The sequence below is a fragment of the Silurus meridionalis genome, chromosome 27 (assembly GCF_014805685.1).
Source record: "Silurus meridionalis isolate SWU-2019-XX chromosome 27, ASM1480568v1, whole genome shotgun sequence".
NCBI classification, from domain to species: domain Eukaryota; kingdom Metazoa; phylum Chordata; class Actinopteri; order Siluriformes; family Siluridae; genus Silurus; species Silurus meridionalis.
Window position 1 is genome coordinate 1,904,824 of NC_060910.1, and position 21,980 is coordinate 1,926,803.

The 21,980-nt window shown below is 41.2% G+C and overlaps 2 protein-coding genes across 4 annotated transcripts in view; both read right to left on the reverse strand.

Moving 5' to 3' along the window:
- tet3 (tet methylcytosine dioxygenase 3) overlaps window positions 1-10,908 on the reverse strand; it is a 44,608-nt gene extending 33,700 nt beyond the window's left edge. For 2 of the 3 annotated variants that reach the window (XM_046841372.1, XM_046841371.1), the window contains exons 1-2: window positions 7,011-7,359; window positions 6,496-6,797 (exon numbers count right to left, since the gene is read on the reverse strand). In XM_046841372.1, coding sequence (XP_046697328.1) covers window positions 6,496-6,797; window positions 7,011-7,110 — 402 coding nt within the window. In that variant the 5' untranslated portion in view covers window positions 7,111-7,359. Of the gene's footprint in view, window positions 1-6,495; window positions 6,798-7,010; window positions 7,360-10,813 lie in introns of those variants that run through there. The other variant, XM_046841370.1, reaches the window with a different exon arrangement.
- Window positions 10,909-13,590: 2,682 nt separating this feature from the next.
- Window positions 13,591-21,823, reverse strand: ap3m2 (adaptor related protein complex 3 subunit mu 2). The gene is made up of 9 exons (XM_046841379.1): window positions 21,680-21,823; window positions 19,872-20,163; window positions 19,400-19,571; window positions 18,966-19,103; window positions 17,008-17,093; window positions 16,697-16,830; window positions 16,341-16,548; window positions 15,971-16,115; window positions 13,591-15,127 (listed from the first exon to the last, which is right to left on the reverse strand). The coding sequence occupies exons 2-9, from the start codon at window positions 20,142-20,144 to the stop codon at window positions 15,027-15,029; spliced, it is 1,257 nt and encodes a 418-aa protein (XP_046697335.1). The 5' UTR covers window positions 20,145-20,163; window positions 21,680-21,823; the 3' UTR covers window positions 13,591-15,026.
- Window positions 21,824-21,980: the final 157 nt, after the last annotated feature.

The window sequence follows — 21,980 nt, forward strand, 5'->3', positions numbered from 1 at the left end:
GAACACTGAAACGTGTCTCAAGGGTGTCTGTTAAAAAAACATGGAGTATGTGTGGGATTAGGCGATTATGAGGCGTTACGTCACACATTACGACACATTATAAATGATTGAAATGACTTCGTTCTTTTTTTTTGTTTGTGTCGTTATTCAGGGGGACAGGGAAGTAAAAAATGTATTTACAAGATTAAACTTTCTGTACAGTGAACAGTGTGTTTGTGTGTGTGTGTGTGTGTGTGTGTGTGTGTGTTGCCCTTTTAGGTCAATGGAGTGAGGCAGTGTGAGTGGGGGGGAAGGGCAGAGCTTCATATCTTACACACACACACACACACACACACACACACACACACAGATCACTGTTTATGTATTGTACATTGTGTGATTGTTCCTGTATATAATAAACTGTCTGCGTAAAACACTGAAAGTTGATGAAGGTTTTGCAGGATATGAAGTACAGATCACTGCCTGACTGTGAGTGATGATCTCTCTCTCTCTCTCTCTCTCTCTCTCTCTCTTTCTTTCTCTCTCTCTTACATACACACACACAAAAACAGGAGACACGTGTAGAGGGATGGGTTCCTTCCTCCTCCACCCTGCAGCAGTTCAGCTTTCCTGAAGCCTGTCAGTCCTGTTTGTATTTACACTCTTTCCCTCCTGTTTCTCTCCAAGTGTTTACTCATCTCCCCCGACTTCATCCTCATTCCCTACATTCCACACACTTACAAAGAAGGACAGAAGAGGACAGGAGTGTACAAACTGCAGATTTGAGCCGGTGAATGCAGGTCAAATAAGAATAGACATGAAGAAGACAATGGAACAACAGAGAATGCCAGAAAGATAGGGGTGAAAAAAGAACTAAAGTAAATTAGAAAGAAAGAAAGAAAGAAAGAAAGAAAGAAAGAAAGAAAGAAAGAAAGAAAGAAAGAAAGAAAGGACAAACCTAGAATGACTGGGACAAAAAAATATGAATAGAATTAAGAAAAAGAAGAAACAGTGTAAGGAAGGAAAAGTAGCAATAATAGAAAATAGATGAGTCTAAAGGAAGGAAAAATAAATCAAGTAAAGAATATAACAGGCTGGACGCACAAGAAACGAAAATAAGAAAAAGAAAAGTCAAAGAATGAAAGAAAAAGACAGATTTAGACAAGACAGTGTCTGTCCTACACTGTGTGTCTGTCCTACACTACACTGTGTATCTGTCCTACACTGTGTCTGTCCTTCACTGTGCGTCTGTCCTTCACTGTCCCAACTTACTTTAGTCTTCAGCTCTGTGTTGTGTGTATGTAGCTGTGTTGTGTGATGAAGACAGATGAGTCTGAAAGAAAGAAAAACATGGAAAATAAAAATAAAGTTGGTTAAATAGAAAACATAGATAGGAACGAGCAGAAAAACAGAGATATGAAAAAGAAATAAAGTAAAAAAAAGTATAAAGAGGGAAAAAGGGAGGAAAAGCAAACAAGACAGAATGAAAGTGGGTGAGGAAAAAGTGGGACATGCAAAAAAAAAAATCAGTAAAATGAAAAGAATGAAGAGGGAGAAAGCTACGCTCGCACTGTAATCTCAGGCCAACGTTGGTGTAAAAACGATGAATAAATAACGAAAGAGTAAATGAATGAATGGAGAAGTGAGAGGCTTCACATAAAGGGGAAGAGACAAAGAGGAGAAGCTCTTTGTGTCTCAGGTCGACTCCCATGTGAGTCACGGGAGCGCCTCCAGGGGTCAAAGGTCAGGCCGCAGTGCACACAGAGCAGGTGGGAGGAATTCGGAGCTGCTGAGTGCGGACCTTTAATGCCGAGCTCAGAAATAAACCACGTGTCTCAGTGTACAAACAGAAACAACAAACAAGTTCAAAACAACTAAACAGAACCCAGTAAAAAAATGCATAGAAGCAAAATAAAGAAATTACTGAAATAAGTTCAAAAGAAAAGGAGGTAGAAACAAAAAAGTTCCAGCTTTTCCTGATGTTGAAAATTAACAACAGAACCTGGTGCAAAGTTTCTGCAGAGATTGTTCATTCCTGCATTTATTCTTCTCTGTCTTTTTTCAGGAACAGATCTGGAGTCTATCCTGGGAATTCCAGCAACTCGGTAGGGAGGAGATTAGATGTCAATTGATCTTAATTTAAACGTTTATTTATATTAGTAAGTGTATACACTACAGTATATGCACAAAAGTTTAGCCCCTGTTAGCTGTTATAATGACCTCCACTCTTCTGGGATGATGTTTCACTAGATTTTTGTGGAGAATCATTCAGCTATAAGAGTGTTAGTAAAGTCAGGGGGCTGATTTGGGTGAGGAGATGAGGAGGCTACTGGGGTGCAGTCAGAGCTCACATTCATCTCTCCAATAGGGTTGGAGCTCTACAGCAGAAGATCTCAGACAGTTTGGGCAACATATATGGCTATAAAAATAGGGCAGGTGTCAAAATACTTTTGACCACATAGTGCACATGAAAAAAAAGAAGGAGATCTACTGGAGCTGATCTTTCAGATGTGTCTCTTATGAATGTGTCAGATCTGCAAAAGTGACTGAAATGACAGACACAAGATTGAATCTGGGTGTAATGATAATCCACACCTTCAAAACAGGGCAGGATAAATCTCTGAATGAACAGTCCTGCACAACATTTTCAATCAAATCAGTGTATTTGTTTCTATATGACTACTTTGTGTTACCCAATTCTAGGATAGCAACCACAGTGCGTGCACACACACACACACACACACACACACACACACACTGCTAACAACTGCCACTCAACAAATAAAAGCTAAAAGACAAACAAAGGCTGCACCATCTGTTTCAGTGGCTTTAGGAGAACAGGAGCTGCAGGAGAACGCACACAAATTGAACATGAAACTTCAGAAAACCTCGAGAACATTGTTTTGTTTTGTGACTCCAGTGTACACTTCGAATCGAGAGGAACCCTTCAGTGTAGGACAAAGTACAAAGCTGCCACACTGACTACAAACGGTCTTATTAAGCAATTATAATCGACTCGTTGTCAAAAAGATTTCATAATTAATCACCACAAAGTGGAAAGTTTGACCTAAGTTTGATTTTATCTCATTTCTACTGTCACTTTGTGTGTCTCCAGTGTTTTACTCGAGTGCTGTCTATTCCAAAAAAACATCAACAAATTTAGAAACTCATCAGAACGCTTGATCTCGCGTTTCTTACAGGGAAATAAAAGTTGTTGTTTTTGCTCCGTTTACATCGGCTGACTTTGAAGTTTTATGATGACTGAAAGTGTTGTTATTGGTGCATAGAGCTTTAAAATCTCCTTTTCAGAATCTTACTAATCTCTTGAAGCAGTAGGAGCTATGTTCAAGCTCTTTGTTCAGCTAAGTCAGGTTTACTGTCAATTCCTAGGATCAGCTGCAGTAGGTAATGTTCTGAGCTCAGGGGGTAAACATCAAGAACATCACCTACTACAGCTGATCCTAGGACTTTTTACACAAAGCAGAGTTACGAAAACTAATATATTCAAGTTATACGTTTTAAATTTGACCTGCAAGTTTGTCCCTAGTAAGTGAGCCAGAGGTGAGGAAAAAGTGAGGGAAAAACTCCCTGACACTTCATGAGGAAGAAACCTAGAGAGCAACGAGACTCAGAAGAGAACCCATCTTCCTATAATAGAAAAAAATGATTTATTATAGTTTCATCATCGTTAAGATTATCAACTGTTCACTGTCGAGCGCGAAACTGTTTGCTGCAACTGTAGACATATGAGGTGGTATCAAAAAGTTTCAAGACTAGTTTTGTAACACGCCAACAGTTGACAGCACACGGCTGCACGCAGTCACAGGGAGCACCAACTTTCATAAGTCAGTGTGGCTTAAGGCATCATTCTGTGTACATCGGGAGCTGTGCAACTGGTGCTGTTCTAACCACATGCATTACCACATCTGCTATTCTGACCACCTCATGTGAGTTTCTTGCCAGAAACAACATGATCTTACCCATCCTACTCGCCAGATTTGGCTCCTGCAGACTTTGTCCTCTTACCAAAGATGAAGATGCAGCTCAAAGGGTGGTGTTTTGACACCATTCTGGAGATCCAGGGCAAATGATAAGAAGATTTCCAGGATGCGTTCCAGAAGTTGCAGGAACGCTGTATTGCTATGCAAGGGGACTATTTTGAAGGTGATGGTGTGTAAACATAGATAAAGTACTTTCTTGTAAACAGAGCGAGTCTTGAAACTTTATACTACCTCAGAACCAGTTCAGTACCAGTCAATTGCATTTGTAAAGCACATTCAACAATGGATGTTGTCCCAAAAGTGACAAGTTAAAACTTCCTAAGAAACCTTGAGAGGAACCGGTCTCATCTGGATGACACCAAAAGTCCATCTTTATTGTGGTTATGATGGAGACTTGAATGCAAAACTGTGACTGGGATTTTAAATAATAAGGAGTCTAAGAAAGCCAGAGCTAGGATACATCTCCACCCTTCAATCAGGGTAATTCTAGTTAATCATGTCCATCATCACGAGTGTTAAGCTGTCCTGTGACGTAACAAACAGCAGCTGTTCTTAAAGACATTTCTTTACTTTAAGTCAAGCCGCAATCAAAACACCATGCTGCTTCGAAAGCCTGTGTCTTCAACTCTCTAGGAACAGGTAAGTCTTATCAGGGCTAAAGAGCCCGAAGCGAAGTTAGGCAAATCTCTTTAACTCAAGTCTATTAAACTGGGTGAGTCTCAATACAACTGTTTTTACGGCTTTAGCCTTAAAGTAACCCTGATCTGATCTACAGTTAAAGACCAAGGCTTTGAGGCATGAGCGCAAACAACAAACTGGAAATGAGAACAAAAGGTTTTAACCTTATTATCAGTCAACAAAGTAATTAGTTAGAGGCAGAATTGTGTAATTTATAGTCTTCTGGATGGTCAAAGACCTGAGCTGTTAAGGTAAACTAGGTCAGGACTGGCAGGACATGTGGAGGACAAGTTTGGACAGGGTAGATGAGGAATTTCTCAGAGATACATCAAACAGCAAGGAGGATCTACAAGAAGTTGTGGTCTTGATTTGAGAACCTTTTCCTTCCTGTAGCTTTGTTAACATCAACGTTATTATGAAACCTACAGATCCGAAGTGACACAGATGCCACATGACCTGACTCGTGTGGAAAGTCATGAATGATTTCGATTAAGAGCGAGGGAAATCGATTTACGCTGGCGGCTTTTCTTCGCTTGATAAACACTCTTCAACGCTCGGGTGAAAATCCGGTGGCCCGAAGTGTGTAAGGAAACGTTTAGCTCACATGTGTTTTCACTTTGAAAGCGGCCTGACTGGTGAAATCCAAAACCGTGGGGTCCGATTTCTCTTAAACTCCAGGTTTTTGCACACTAATCACAACACGACTTCTTGTTACACATACATCACTTCATAAAGACAACCCAATTCCAAAAAAATTCATATAAAACATTGTCCTGATGGATAATGAACAATGTATGACCTTTAAACGAATCGAAGCTTCTTTGCACACTACAGAAATTACTGATTGAGTGAGAAAGTGAGAAGTTCCTTTAGATGACATCAGGAAATTCAGAATTAAGCAATTAAAATATGCCAGATATAATAACTTATGTTGAGAAAACGGAGGTTAAAATATGTTGGTTACATTAACATATATGCCATTTCGCAGGTGCCCTTATCCTAATTGTATCTTATCTTAGTTGTACAACTGAAGAGTTGAGGGAAAAGGGTCTTGCTATACGGTCCAGCAGTGGCAGTTTGTGGTGCTGGGATTTGACCTTATGACCTTCTGAGCAGAAGTCCAACACCACTGAACTACCAGTTTCCCCTTAGTTGTTTGTGTGTGTGTGTGTGTGTGTGTGTGTGTGTGTTTCGGGGGGTCCTTCTCCAAACTTTTGCCAACAAGGTTGGAGGCACAAATTTGCACAGGATGTGAAATTTTCCCTTCATTTGAACTAGGAGACCCAAACCCTGTTCCAGCATGACAATGCCCTTGTGCACAAAGCCAGTTCCATGAAGATCTGCTTTACATGGCTTGGAGTGGAAGATCTCCTGCTATAAAGCCTATTGAACACATTTGGGATGAATGTAAAGGCTGTCTACACCCCCTGGCCTCCTCACCATACCCTCCTCTCCTTATCTACATCAGTACCTGACTTTACTAATACCCAAGTAGCTGCCTGAATCTTCAAAAATCTCCATAAGATCTGCTCCCCTAAAAAGTTGAGCATACTGTAAGAGCAAATTGGGACTAAATTGGCACAGGGATGTTAAAAAGAAAGAAGCAGATGTCAACAAGCTTTTGTCCATATCGTGTAATTGAAAGCCTCCGTTTACTACATTGTTGATTTATAATAATGTCCATGTCGTGTTTATGATTGGTCCATGACATCAATGCCACGCCATACCACCAAATAATGTTCTAAGTAAGGCATGGAGGACATTTCTCACTGAGACTACCAGGCATTAAGAATAGCTGTGTGTATGTGTGTGTCAGTGTTTCATTTTAGCCCCTTACCTGCCAGGTGACCCTCCTCTTCTTGAGTTCTTCACACTTCCTGAGTTTACAGATTTGATGTGCAACCTTCCTGTTGATGCAGCTGGTGCAGGTCCCGCAGTTCTCCGTTCGCATGCAGGGCCCGCATACACCACACCTTTTCCTTTTCTTTCTCACAGGATCCTGGGGCATGGAGAAGAGTCCTGCATGCTGGTGCTCGGTTTGGATGTACTGGCTCAGAGGAGACACCGTGCTCGCTCCCCCGGGTCTGAGGAACACCCTAGCGTCTTCTTCATCCAACGGGAATTCATATGCATCCGGTGCTGGGGGAGCAGGCCCATTCTGAGGCTTGTGCATGCTGGGATGTCTTTTATTCAAAATTCAATTTGAAGCAATACAGGAAGCGATACAGTGCACAGAGGAGTCCATACAGTCAGTGGGCTTGGAGAATGTGGGAAAGATGGAAGGGAAGGAAAGCAGCAGAGCCGTGATAGATGTTGCTACTGTGAGAGAAATGTAATGCTCATTTTATTCACCTGTACAAACAGGCTTTGAGGATATGTAGAAGTCAGAGAGCCTCTCTCCGTACGACAGAGCGAGTGTCCGGTCCAACATCAGCAGGTTCACAGGAGCCATGTCAGTTCAGAGCTCCTCTAGCCACCGACAGACTGCGGTATAAAAGAAAAGAGAAACAGAAAATGTAATCTTTTTCAAAAGCTTGCCTATTCACACTCACTAGTGAGGTCACTCATGACACCTGTAGTCTCTCATTACCGACCCTCACTTCTCAGATAAGCATCAGCTTCTTCTTTCCCAGGTTTCTATTTCTTCATGTTGTCTCTATACACATATACTGAGAGATATTTTTCCATTTTCAGGCTTTAAAAGGTGAACAGGAAGTAACTGCAGACAGGAACTAAAGTTGTGAGCAGGGAACTATAGAAACATCAGACCACATACATCGTAAGGATTGTACTAAATAATCATTTCAGGTAATCATTCATGTTTTTTGCTTTACTTGGTCATAACTCTTTGTGTAGAATTGAGAAAAACGAAATGTCACGCACATATAAATGTTATAACCAAACTTTTGTGGACACCTGACCCTAAGATTGTGCTTTTTGAACATCCCATTTCACATTAAGTCTCTTTTTGCTGTGATAATAACCTCCACTCTTCTGGGAAAATGTTCCTCTAGATTTTGTAGTGTGCTTGTGAAGATTTAAATGAGATTCAGCCATAAGAGCATTAGTGAAATCATGTACTAATGTAGTTGAGTTGTTCCTCAAGCCTGCCTTGTTGGTCCTGTTTCCCACCGTTTCAGCTGGCAGTCAATCAAAGGTAATAAACAAACTTGACATCCAAATGACGACTCATTATAAATATCATTTTAATATTGAATAGTGTTTCTGTTGTGCGCAGGTACTGTGCTGATCTGCACACCCATAACAAATATGTATATACATTGTGTATATGATCATTACACGTGTATGTGTACCTAAAATACTGCTGTGTAGAACATTTGGATTTGAAATCCACTTCTTAGATAAGCTCCACATCTGGATTTGCATGCAGATGTCCATCATTGATCAGGTCATAATAATGAATGAATGAATGAATGATGAAACTCTAATGCATGGACATTTGGTGTGGAGGATGGGTTCGTTTTTGAGTTCGGTTGCTCAAAAAGGCATCCTTTCTCATAAAGTGTCAGGGGGTTGTTGGTTGTTCTTTGCCATTGTGGCCACTATCTCACTCATTACGGACCAAATTATAGGGACTGATTTATGACGATAAAATTTATATTTGTATTTTTTCCTCTGTAAAGCTGCTGTGGGGTGAAGTCCATTGTTAAGGTGGACTACAAATTGAATTGAGTTTACAATCACCCTGAATTACATAAAAAAAGCTGGAGACCTAAAACTGACTTTCAGACATTTAAGTCCCCCCTCCACCGCCCCACCACACACACACACACACACACACACACACAAACACGCACGCAGTGCACAATTCTGTAAGTGGTTTAACAAATTAGCATTAATATATATATTGGGGAAAAAAATGAACAATAAAAGCAGCAGGTTGATATCGTGTGCAATAAAACGCATATAACAGTGTATAATGGCACAACGTCGTGCCCACATGCGCGCGCACTGCCTGTGTGGTGGTGGTGGTGGTGGTGGTGGAGGAAGTGGCGTACGTGTGCGCGTCCGCGTGCGTGTCCGCGTTAAGTCTGAATAACGGAACTTCAGAAAGGGCTGTAGATTAATCAGCAAAGAATACACGCGCCACACCCAGCGCGCGCTCTCTCTCTCTCTCTCTCTCTCTCTCTCACACACACACACGGCGTCCGTGAGACGTGTGACGAACCGCGTACTCGTAATGGCGCATCTGCCCACGCGCGAATAACCAGCGATATGTGCGTGCACGCGCGTCCTTAGCGTGCGTCTGAGTGAGTGAGTGAGTGAGCGAGCGCGTCCGCGAGCGCGCGCAATTTCCTTTGTCTGCAAAAAAAGAAATCCTGTAGACCAGCACATTCCAGTTTTTGTCTCGCGCTCGCGAATTGTAACGCAATTCTTATACACGCGAAAAGAGCTTTGACTTTTCTTTTTTTTTCGAAATAAAGGAAAGAGAAATGCGTTTATGGATTCGGATTGAACATGAGGTGAACCGCAAAGGGATTTCTTTTTTTTTTTCTTGTTACATATTTACCCTGTAGTGTGGAGGCGCCTCCCTACTGGACATACAGTGAACTACACATCCCGCTGTGAGACTCTGAGGATGTTCTCTCCTGGTGCACCAACTTTAAACATGAGGACAAATATACATGTATATATACAATATCCTTTTTTTTTTTACACGTGGTCCTGTTTAACACGTGCAATGTGCAAATAAAACGTGTGACAAACAAAGCATATAAAAAAATAATTCATGTGATTTGAAATGTAGATGAATCATTTTAAAAAGGTAAAAAAAAATATGATGCAAAATAAACGTCACAAAACGTGCGATTATGAACGATGAAGCAAAACAACAAAAATGTATCTTTATTCAATAAAATGCTTCATGTTATTTCTATTTGTCTAAAAATAAATATCATCTTCCATCCTGGTGTAAGTTTGCGAGACCGGAGTCTTGTTTCCGTCTGAGGCTGAAGCACCGATTTAAAATTAGACCGAATCCGTCACAGCCATCGACGTGCCACAAAATCCTGAGTCTACTACGAACCCGAATTAGAAGCCAACATGAACATAGTGTTTACACTTCAGTACGCTTCTTGTGGCCCACGCTACCAAACAGCACCACTTTCTGAACATCAGATTTGGTAAAAAAAATAATCCTTCTTAACCACAGTGAGATCTAAACCTCTCACTGGAATAAAAATGTCTTAGTATCATGTCATAACTATTTTTATAGGGATGAACTCAAGAAACCATGTGGATTTGCAGGTTGGTAGATCGGAAAAACTCAATCTCATTAATCAAATACTTTGAGATTAGTCTTTATATATGTGCAAATGCAAACCATTTGTATAGATATTAAATATTAGAAAATAAACATCATGAAATTGGCACAATCTGGCAACCCAGCCAGGAAGAACTAACTCAGTATCTCTAGAATCACCATAAATCCAGATTACAGTGTAAATGCATACACAGTCTGTACATCCAAACAGCACTGAAAATCTAATGATGCAGTAATACCTGATATTTACAGACATCACAGCTAGATATTCCTGTAGCAGATTGATTTTGTGTCTGATCAAATATAAACCCTGATACACTATATGGACGAAAGTTTGTGGACACCTGACCATGTGCTTCTCTTTGAGCATCCTATTCCACATTTAGTCTCCATTTGTTGTTATAATAAACTCCACTCTTGGGAATATGAGGTGAGATGAGGAGGTCTGGGGTGCAGTCAGCAGGAAAATGACTTTAGTGTTCATTAGTTTCAGAGCTCTATAGCAGGAGATCTTCAACTCCAACCCATGGAAAACAGATCTTTATTGAGCAGGTTTTGTGCACATTGTCATGTTTGAGTTTCATAGTTCAAGTGGAAATTCTAAAGATCTCGTGCTATTTTGCGCCTTCAGTAATGTGTGGAAGAAGCACATATAGTGAGGGAAAGTCAGAACAACACTTTCGTTCATATAGAGACAGTTGTTGTTACTTAATAGATACATGGTGAGTTAGTCAGTCTCTCTCTCTCTCTCTCTCTCTCTCTCTCTAAATATGTGACTAATAAAACAAGACTAAACAACATCGCGTGCGTGAAAATATATATATATATATGTATTAATGCACATAAAATAAATTAAAAAGATGCAACGAACCTGTGAATGTGAACGCGCCACAGAACGCACGCGCCACGCAACGACACGGAGCACGTGGCTTGATGAAATGAAAAGGGGAAAAAAAAAAGTCTCGCATGCACCCACCCCCCCCTTTCGACGAGTTAAATGCCTTCGGGGGTGGGGGAGGGGGGAGAAGGGGGGGCACGTCCCAAACCGCACTGTTTTACTATATAGGATGTAACCCGGAAAAAAAAAAAAAAGAAAGAAAAGAAACCGTCACCAACGGTCTCGCGCTTGCGCCTTATCGTAGAAACTATGCTTTTTTTTTGCGTGTGCACGTTTCCAAACAATGTGCAATAAACCTAAGGAATATGTTTAGCTGTGCACTTCTATGGGCGCACGTGCCCCGCAACAAACCCCCACCACCACCACCACCACCGTCCCGAAGTGTTAACTCTTTAGTGCAACTGCAATTAAGTTGACATTTCTCTAACGTTTATCAAGCACGTGACAAGGTGAAAAACCAAACACGCTCCGGGATAAAGCACCCCGCAGTTTGCGCGCGCGTGTGTGTGTGTGTGAGTGTGTGTGAGTGTTCAAATGTGTTATATGTCACACCAGCACAGCACTAAGTAAATAAATAATAATAATAAAAACAATCGTGGGGAGAAAACAAGTGAAGAAGATTAAAAAAAAAAAAAAGATAAAGAGCTCGCGCATCGATTAGCAACACAAATACGGGAGAAAGTACAGGAGAGTTACAGATCAGATTATCAGAGATCGATGTGTATTGGACTAATTACAGCAGTGATGAGTTAATCACTTTCCCTAGTAGGAATACACACGCATTCACATTCACACACACACACGCACACACACGCACGCGCACCCCCGTGAGCTTAAAGACGCATAAAAAGGGAAAAGAAAATCTACTCACCATGAAGTCCTGTTTGCGTTTGCATATTCTCAGATGTCTCTGAAAGCTTAAAACTAAATAAAAAAATGTACAAGAGATTAAAAGAAGCGAGAAGAAAAAAAGAAGAAGAAGAAGCTGAGTCAAGAAGAAGAAGAAGAAGAAGAAGAAGAAGAAGAAGAATGCATTGCAGTGACAAGCTGCCGGCCAAACCGTGACACTGCACATTTATTCAAAGACTGTTATCACATGGAGGGGAAAAAAAGTTTCTGTCCATCTGGGCCCCTCCTTTAGTGTCCATTGCTCTTAGAGTTAAAAGAGAGGAGGAGGAGGAGGAGGAAGAGCCTGGGCTGTGGGGCTGAAGGAAAGTGTGGAGTGGAGTTTTGTGGGAGCAGAAGGGTTAAAATTGTTGGAGTGGTTTTAGGACTGTAGACACGCACACATTCAGAACTGCTGCAAAACAGATTTACTATAAATATAAAACTTAAAAAGAAAAATATATCAAAATTTGTAAACATTTTTTGCACCAAAAAAAGTGTTTTTATATTTAAATGCTGAATTGATATAATTATATTGAACTGTATTTGCTCCTGTAGTCATAATGGATTAATAATTAATTCTTTCCATTAGAAACATTTTAGCAGCAGATCTTTATGCGATTAAGTCTAATTAAAGCTAAAAATGTATCTAATTGAAAGTAAATTGATGTTCTGGTGAGATATTGCGCTCCACCTCGAGGAACAAATCTCCAGGAAAATCAGAGAAGTTCTGTAATGAATGTCAGTGAATAAATTCAGAAGCAATCAAAATAGTGGGAGAAAAATAATGAGGGCTTCTAGAGATTATTAAGACTATATTCAGAGTCAGGGCTTATAATGAGTCACAGTATATTCAGAGTCAGGGCTAATAAAGAGTCAGTGTAAAATCAGTCAGGGCTTGTAACAAGTCAGAGTACTTTCAGAGTCAGGGCTTATAACAAGTCAGAGTAAATGCAGAGTCAGGGCTTATAACAAGTCAGAGTACTTTCAGAGTCAGGGCTTATAACAAGTCAGTACTTTCAGAGGCAGGGCTTATAACAAGTCAGAGTAAATGCAGAGTCAGGGCTTATAACAAGTCAGTACTTTCAGAGGCAGGGCTTATAACAAGTCAGAGTAAATGCAGAGTCAGGGCTTATAACAAGTCAGTACTTTCAGAGTCAGGGCTACTAAATAGTCAGAGTAAATGCAGAGGCAGGGCTTATAACAAGGCAAAACATCGAGTCAGGGCTACTAAAGAGTCAGAGTAAATGCAGAGGCAGGGCTTATAACAAGTCAGTACTTTCAGATGCAGGGCTTATAACAAGGCAAAACATCGAATCAGGGCTAATAAAGAGTCAGAGTAAATTCAGAGTCAGGGATTAATAAGAGTCAGATCATATATAAAGTCAGTATATATAAGTCTCAAAGTATATACAGATTTAATGTTTATAACACCTCAGGTTATATATAGTCAGTGTTAAAGAATCAGAGTTTATAATGAGTCAGAGTAAATAGAGTCAGAGACTGAATTACAAAAAAGTCAGTATTTGTGCAAAGCTGAATCACTTTTGGAGTTTGTTTTGGAGTAATGTGGTATGAAGTCAGAGCTTTTTGGTTGATTGTGAGTTTTACACGCTGGAATGTATCGATATTTAGTTTAATTCAGTTTAATTACTATAATTATTATTTTAATGTGGTTAGAGGTTGTGTTGGATTAGAGCTTATTTTGTCTCGTTTTCAGTGTATAAGAGTCATAGAGTCAGAAATTATATAGACTCGTCAGATACAGAGTCAGAGATTACAGAGTCACAGCCTGTGGGACTGATGGTAGTGCAGATCCTGGAAAGGCTGGGTTTTTGTTCGTTACTGTAAAGCACACAACAATCTTTAAAGTTTGGTCTTTTATTTTGCATCACTGCAAAGCCAGGAAAGAAAAACAAACAAACAAAAAACACAGCAAACAAACACAGCAAACAAAAAAATCCAGTGAACAACAACCATCAGAGTATTTAATTGGTCCTTGGTGCCTCAGTAAACTTCCTCAGTGATCACCAATCAGTAAAATAGTGGTTGTAGAGTCCCCTCTGATATATATTATATATATTATATACCTATAAAACACATTCCTGATCCACAATGTGTGTGTGTGTGTGTGTGTGTGTGTGTGTGTGAGAGAGAGAGAGAGAGAGAGAGAGAGAGAGAGAGAAAGAGAGAGAGAGAACTCTGTCCAGATGTTCTTGTGAACTGTAATAACGCTGGGGTATAAAGTGGTTCAGGAAACAGCACTGTTGTGGTCTCGGTCATCATAGGGGTGAAGCCATTAGTAAAATGGATAGCTAAGTGTATGATGGTGGAGGTACTGGTGAAGTTACTGATGGAGGTACTGGTGGAGTTACTGGTGGATGTACTGGTGGATGTACTGGTGGATGTACTGCTGGAGTTACTGGTGGATTTACTGGTGGATGTACTGCTGGAGTTACTGGTGGAGTTACTGTTGGAGGTACTGGTGGATGTACTGGTTGAGTTACTGGTGGAGTTACTGGTGGAGTTACTGTTGGAGGTACTGGTGGAGGTACTGGTGGAGTTACTGGTGGAAGTACTGGTGGAGTTACTGGTGGAATTACTGGTGGATGTACTGGTTGAGTTACTGGTGGAGGTACCAATCAATGGTAGCCATGTATGTATTGTGTTGTAGCTTCCATGTAGGTTTTCTTACCGCATCTGGACTAAAATCTACTGCTAACATCTTTGAGCTCAACAATTGAGGCTTCAAATAAATAGACAATTCCAGGACATAAACTGAACAAGAAAAATATAAATAAATAAACAGGACGAAGACGTGAAAAAAGAAAAGCACGACGTCTTCAAGAGACACGATGCAAAATTCGTAGGAATTATAAGGACGGGGACAAATTTGTTGGATTTTCTTTAGAAATGAAAGCTGCGAGTGCTAACCCCTGGACAAGAGAGCAGGGTTAAGAACACACTAGGAAGATCGGTGTGTTCTTCAGACTTTATAAACACGACATACACACTTCCTTCGTCACCCGAACGAGCGTACAGTGGTTTACTCCAAGGAATACTTTCACCTGAACAATGTTAATACAATAGCATTTACATATCATTATCATTTAAATCATGAAAAATCTTCTTCAAATCAACCCCCGTAATCATATTCTGCATTTCTATGCCCCCATTCATTCCACCCCCGAACACACACACACACACACACACACACACACACACACACACACTGTAATGTCCCACTGGGTGCACGCTGTCATTGGAGACGGCTGGAAGCTGCTGGAGTTAAGATCGGCCTCTAGGTCCGCACCTGGAATTTTCCCGCCTTGGTCATGTACTTGATGCCTTTGAACGGTTTGTATTTCTCGCCGTACATGTCCAACCGATTTACCTTCAGGCCTTCAGGACAAAGGAGGAAAGAGAACAAAGTGTCACTCCGAGAGTTCCTATTGTATAATACGTTACCATGGTGCTGGGATGCGACACGCATCAGCAGCATTTGCATGTGAACCCAGACGACCCGTGAGGATCAGCGTTGAACTCTGATAGAGCGGAGAGCTTGGGAGAGACGAGCCCTCCACCTAGTGGTCGAATCACAGCATCACAAGAATATTTTCAGTTAACGAAGCTCTGACAGCATTTCTATATGGTGACGTTTTCTGTATTGACCTGTTTATTTAAACTTTTACAAAAGATGCCTTCAGTATCTGAAATCTTCATGTCAGCAGAAGTGGAAGCTCAATGGTTAAGGCCGTGGTTTACTGATTGGAAGGTTGGGGATTTAAGCCCCAGCACCGCTATGTTGGGTCCTTGAGCAAGGCCCTTGATCATATCTTCTCCAGGAGCACTAACAAGCTGGGATATGGTATATCAGCTATAACATCATCAGCTCTGTTGTATTGGACCACACGGACCAGCCTTCGCTCCCCGTGTGCATCAATGATCCTCGTCGCCGGTTCACCACTGTTCTTTTCTTGGAGCACTTTTAATAGATACTGACCACTGCAGACCAGGAACATCTCACAAGAGCTGCTCAAATTCTTACACTCGCCCATTTTTACTGCTTCTAACATCAACTTTGAAGACAAAATGTAAAATTTACAAGGCGTCTTGTTAGTTTTTATAAATTGTGGACTAGACCCTTTATAAATCTTTGACAAAGTGAACTACGAACCCGTTTAATATCACCATGACATCATTCGATTCAAACGAGTGTTCCTAAACGTGTTGTAGACAGCGTACCTGAGATGGCCATCTGCTGGATCTTAAACTGGATGTTGATGGTTGGATTCTCGTCCGGTTTGGAGGCTCCGGCCTGCAGACACATGGTGCCCTTTAGACTGGGCAGCTTCTGTGGGTTGATCTTCCCCACATCCCATGTCAAGAGCTGCACACACACACACACACACACACACACACACACAGACACACAGACACACACAGGGCATGTGGTGTGTAAAAATGTTCGGTCATAATGTGAAACTGGGCATGGCCTAATATTCTAATAAGCCAATATCATTTAGGCTCATCATATGATATCTTGATTACAGTTTCCACACTTCTTTGGCTTTGACGAGTTTTGAACTAACTAGAACAGAACACTAAACACTACCTTGGTGACGGGGTCGAAGGTGTAGGTTCCCTGTGAAGAGTTAAGGCTGGCGTTGAGGACGCTGCGCGGGAGCTGACTGCTCACCAGCACCGACTCCACGGCTTTCCCCATGGTCTGTTTGGGGCCGAGCGTCAGGTCGAAACGGCCCTGAGAGCTTCCCTCGCGAAACGAGATGTTGTGCTTGACGTACACTGGGATGGCCACCAGGCTGAGGGCAGAAAGTACAGTTAGAGAGAAAGAAAGTGAGGGATCCCAGTTTGAAACTGTGCGTCACACCTGCAGTTAAAAACTTTGTGTGAGAATGTAAAGGGTTGAAAACTGATCTGGAGAAAAGGAAGGAGAGAATTCTTTCTCACTTCTGAGAGCTGACGTGGTAGGAGAGCAGCCGGAAGTTTCCGTCCGGAGGGATGAAGGACAGGATTCGCTCGGCTTCCCAGCGTTTAAAGCGGACGCATGGGTGGAAACTCACGTCGTCCAACAGCCGAGGATTCTGAGAGAGAGAGAGAGAGAGAGAGAGAGTCATTTAATATCAAAATGCATTTAATAATAATAATAATAATAATAATAATAATAATTAAACACTTCAGATTTTTATTACCACAAATATGAGTGAATATATTTTGGACTCTTGGCAGCGTTCAAAATGATCCAAAGTGATCAGACTTACCATAAACGACAAGGTGAGATCCGGCATTCCTGTCAGCTTCACGCATGCATCGATCACACCCTGAATCTCTGCCGTGATTGTAGAACCTAAATAATAGAGGAGGAGAAAGTCTGATTTCAGGACTACAACTACTACTACTACTAATAATAATAATAACAACAGCACAAAGGTATTAGTGAACATGACACAGATGCACAAGTCTACAAAGAAACTGTTGCTTTTGATAAAGATCAGTTCACTTTAGCGAGCACTGAGCAATTTATGGTACGGAACAGATACGGCATGACATCATGCATAAAAATCACAGCAGGATGGGTTCATAGCTCAGACATGAACCGACATAAGCCAAGATAAAACAAATGCTTCTTGACGACCCTGAAGCATTAAGTATAAATATAGACACCCAAAAACAAAAGTACTATTTACATTCCATTTATGGCATTTGGCAGACGCCCTCGTCTAGACTGACTTATAATTATCTCATTTTGAACAGTTGAGGGTAAAGGCCCTTGCTCAGGGGCCCAGCAGTGGCTTGCCTGGTAGCAGATTTGAACTTTAGAATACATTGATGCAGTGCTAATAATAATAATGACAATAATAATAAGAAGAAAAAGAAGTATTGACACACCAAAAGTAAAAAATTATATATTAATGCAGCACTAATAGAAACTTAACTGTTCAAGAAAAAAACATTCTGAGACTGAAAACAAATCATTCAGGAGATAAAACACAAAAAGTGATGCCACAAATCTTTACAGCACTTTACTCTGATTGGCTAGTGATGTTTTGACTCCACTGCTCCCAGAAGTAAACACTGGTGAATTTTGGAGAGTGTTAATTACTATATTAATTTGTAACCCAATGAACTTGATCGTTTAGTGCCCTGTTCCTTTGCAAAAACTAGAGCTGGTAAGTTTCAGCACTTCGCATCGGTACATCGGCATAAAAATTAATGACGTGATGTATTAATTAAAAAAGTGCATCTGATACAAGTTGAGATTTGACATATTTGCATCAGTAAAAAGCAATTTATTTCTATCTAATTATTAGTAAATGTGCTATACGTTTATTATTTAGAAAGTGACCAATAATTTGTGACTAATATTTGATATGAAGACTAACCCGGACATTAGGGTTGCACAAGTCAGGTCACTCTTGGTGTCGGTCTCAACCCCGGATAAATGTGGAGGGTTGTGTTATGAAGGGCATCCAGCGTAAAACATGCGGCAAATCAAATATGTGGATCATGAATCAGAAATTCATACCGGCTCGGTCAAGGCCGGGTTACAAACGACCGCCAGAGGTATCGTTAGCCAACAGGGTACCGGTGGAAATTGGGCTACTGTTGGCCAAGACGAGGAAGACGTCTACAGAGACGGCAGGACCCCCCTGTCCTCTACATCTGGCTCTTTCAAACCAACTACCTGCATGTATTCACTAACCACATCCACATCCAAAATCCATATGGAGACGGATGATCCACTGTGGTGACCCCTAATAGGAGCAGCCGAAAGAAGAAAAATATTTGATATGTAAATCGATTTCTCGTCGCTAAACCGTTTCTCGAGCGCGTTCTCTCAGCACCGCTGCTGCTACGTGAATATGAGGAATTACAACACTACAGAGGCCGAGGCGTGTCCTGAGAATCACATAGAATACAGATTAACATGGCAGAGGTAGAGCTGTAACTTCCTGGAGACCGAACAAGAAAAGAACGTTTTGCTGGTTTTACCTAATTGTTTTTTTACTACAGAGGTATTGTATGTTAAAGGGACGTGTTAGAAGTCAGAAAGCACTTAAGTAAATTGATGATCTGCTGTCTGTCTGAACCAAAGAAGCAAACGTGATCTAGCAGAGTATCGAAATCAGATCATGATGTATCGCATTGTTGGTGCGAATCACATCAGCCTCAGTTATGGAGACGCGCATCCCTAATATAAACCAAGCATGTTGTGTACCTGACTTGTCGATTATGGCATCGATCTCTTCCACCACATCGAAGTAAGCCTCGTTATTGGTGTATTTGACTCCTGTGCGTCTCCATGGCACCACCGAGAGCTGACCTGTGGGGAGCTGCTCTCCGACATTAGTACTTCCTTTTAAATACACACACAAACATAAACAAACTTTTACAACTTCAACACTTTTGGACACACTAACAAGTACAAATGCTCACACTGGAGACTCGCTTTAAACAAATGTTTTCTCCTTATTAGAAAAAGTAAACCTAAAAACAACTACAGTGTCCGGGTTTCATTATAAAGCTATAGAAACGTTAACAATTTTAAAACTGGTGCTACTGTAGAACAAACTAATTTACACCTCCTGACCAATCAAAATGAAGAATCCGACAGGGGCATGGTGTGAAGGTGGTCACTGAGTCGCTGGTTACCTGTGATGGTGTTGACGACGGTGCGCAGGATAGTCGGAGGTTTAATCAGCTCTTTCAGGATGTTGGACTCAGTGGCCAGGGGGAAACCGTTATCCAGCATCTCCTCCAGCAGCTCGTACACCACCACCACGTTGTCTTTAATGGCTGCCTCGGTGCACACGCCAAAGTAGTCCTGGGGATCGGGTTCAGTGGATATTCGAATTAGTATGCAGCAAAAGTCTGATTTGGATCTTGGAATCAAAAAAGTCCTGTACGGTATGTTAAACATTCACATCCTTCTAATAAAGTCTTGTGACTGGACAGAGATTGCATTCCAGTGTGGCATCACTGCAATGAAGTGGTTATATACATACAATACAAATTTCACTTTAGGCACATCATTAAGAACAGAATCCTGCGTTTGTAAATAGATAAAAAATATTAATAAAGCAAATGTCACCACACACACACACACACACACACACACCCACACCTGAAAGGTGTCAACGACACGATGCAGGAACTCGATGACGAACAGAGGAGGAACCTCGCTCTGGATCACGGCTACGAAGTAGATGCGATGTCGGAGCACGTTGATGAGGTAGTGGTGCGGCGTAGAGATCACCGGGGGAACGTTCTCCGGCTCGCTGGCTCGTTCCTGTGCCTCGAAAAAGTAATCGCACACCGAGCGGCTCACTACGCTCTTCCAGTGCTTCTCCAGGAAGATGTCTCCCGTGGAGTTCACCAGAAACAAACTGTGAATCATCTTAGAAGAAAACTGGCGCCTGAAATCGAGACGACAGAGGGAGCGATGTTAGTACCATGACCGTGACGACATGGACCTGGTTCTGTGTCAGTGAAATGAAAAGAAACAGGGGATGTTGAGGAGCATAACAGAGCATATCGGAATCACCAGTTAGCTACAGTTGTACATACGAGGTGTATCGAGAAGTTTCGAGACAAGCTACTTTATTTATCTACATTTGCACACTATCACCTTTAACACGACCCCATTGCACAGCAATACAGCGCTTTCAGTGTTACTGCCACTTCAGCAACGTGTCCTGGAAGTCTTCTATTCGAAGCATGTCAAGCACCTTCTGCTATTCACTCTGGATCTCTGCAATGGTGTCAAAAAGGCAGCCTTTGAGCTGATTCTTCATTTTTGCCAGAGCCAAGTCTAGCGAGTAATGTGGGTGCGGAGGTGAGAACGTTTCCAGCGAGAAGCTCACGTCCGAGAAGAGCTCGGTGACAGAGTGCGCATGCGGTCAGAACAGCACCAGTTATACAGCTCCTCATGTACACAGGACGGATGTCTTTTGACACACTGACTTATGAAGGTCGGCGCTCCCTGTGACTGTGCATGCAGCCCTGTGCTGCCACCCGTTGGCGTGTTACAAAGCTCGTCTTTAAACATTTTGATACGACCTCATATAAGGTAATTCAGAAAGGAGAGCTAAAGGAGGAAAGAAATGAAAGTTATTTGCTGTAACAATAAACAAATTTTAAACACATAAAACACAAACGTTAAATATCTTGTCCTATTAAACTTCCTTCATTTTATGAATGTATTATTAATGGTTATAATGGTGTATAAACAGCGGTCTCTGACTGGAATAAAAAAGCGATCTCACCTCAGTATGGATTTATTTTTGTCATTTAAAGGGTACATAAATATATAAAATAAATATCCCCCCATATTTGAATACGTTTTGTATAAAAGTCATGATATTTTATAAACCGGATGATTATACTGTAATAAATTAAATACAATTCTACCTCATAGACCATCAATTATTATATCCCTTTTTTTTAAAGATGATTATTAATAGGAATAGTGTTTATCACTCTAAACTTGCACAAATGAGGGCTTTATGTACACAAAAAGCGTAATTATATATAAATCCAGTCTACTGTTGAGTAATGCGTTTCATTGGCTCTGTACATGTACCCTGCACAATGACAATAAAGTTTAATCTAATCTAATCTAATCTAATCTAATAAATTTAAAGATGGGTTTCGTAAAAACACCCCCCCCTCCCATATACACGGCCTTGTTGACTTGTTCACTCGCCTGCACTTTCCTGAAATCTGATACATGAATGAATATTTAATGTTGCACAATGAAGTTGTGTATCTCCTACACAAGGCTACACAATGATCCACACAGCAGCGGTCCATCCTTTTCCTGGTGTATCACAGGAGGGTCATGTGATCGTTTGCGCTTCAGATTCTGAGAATAACACGCAATGTATTGTTTATATATTTCTGTTAAACAAACTGTTAAAGCGAAACACTTACACAATCCCCAGCAGGTGTGTTCCGGTGTCGGTTCTTTTATTATCCGTTAATAATAATTACAGTGTGTATTTCATATAAAAAAGCGCAGATCAGAAATATCCCTTCCCTTCGCCGCTATTCAGGTTTTAGAGGGCCGGAGACAGACGCACGCCTCGACCAATAGCACGCCTCGCCGAATGTTTAGCCCCGCCTACCAGGCCCCTGAACACGATTGGAGGAAATCGCGGAATTAAAACGATCGCGTATCCGCGTGTCGCGTCTCAAACCGCCGCGGTGCGCGTGCTACATATCAGAGACGCGT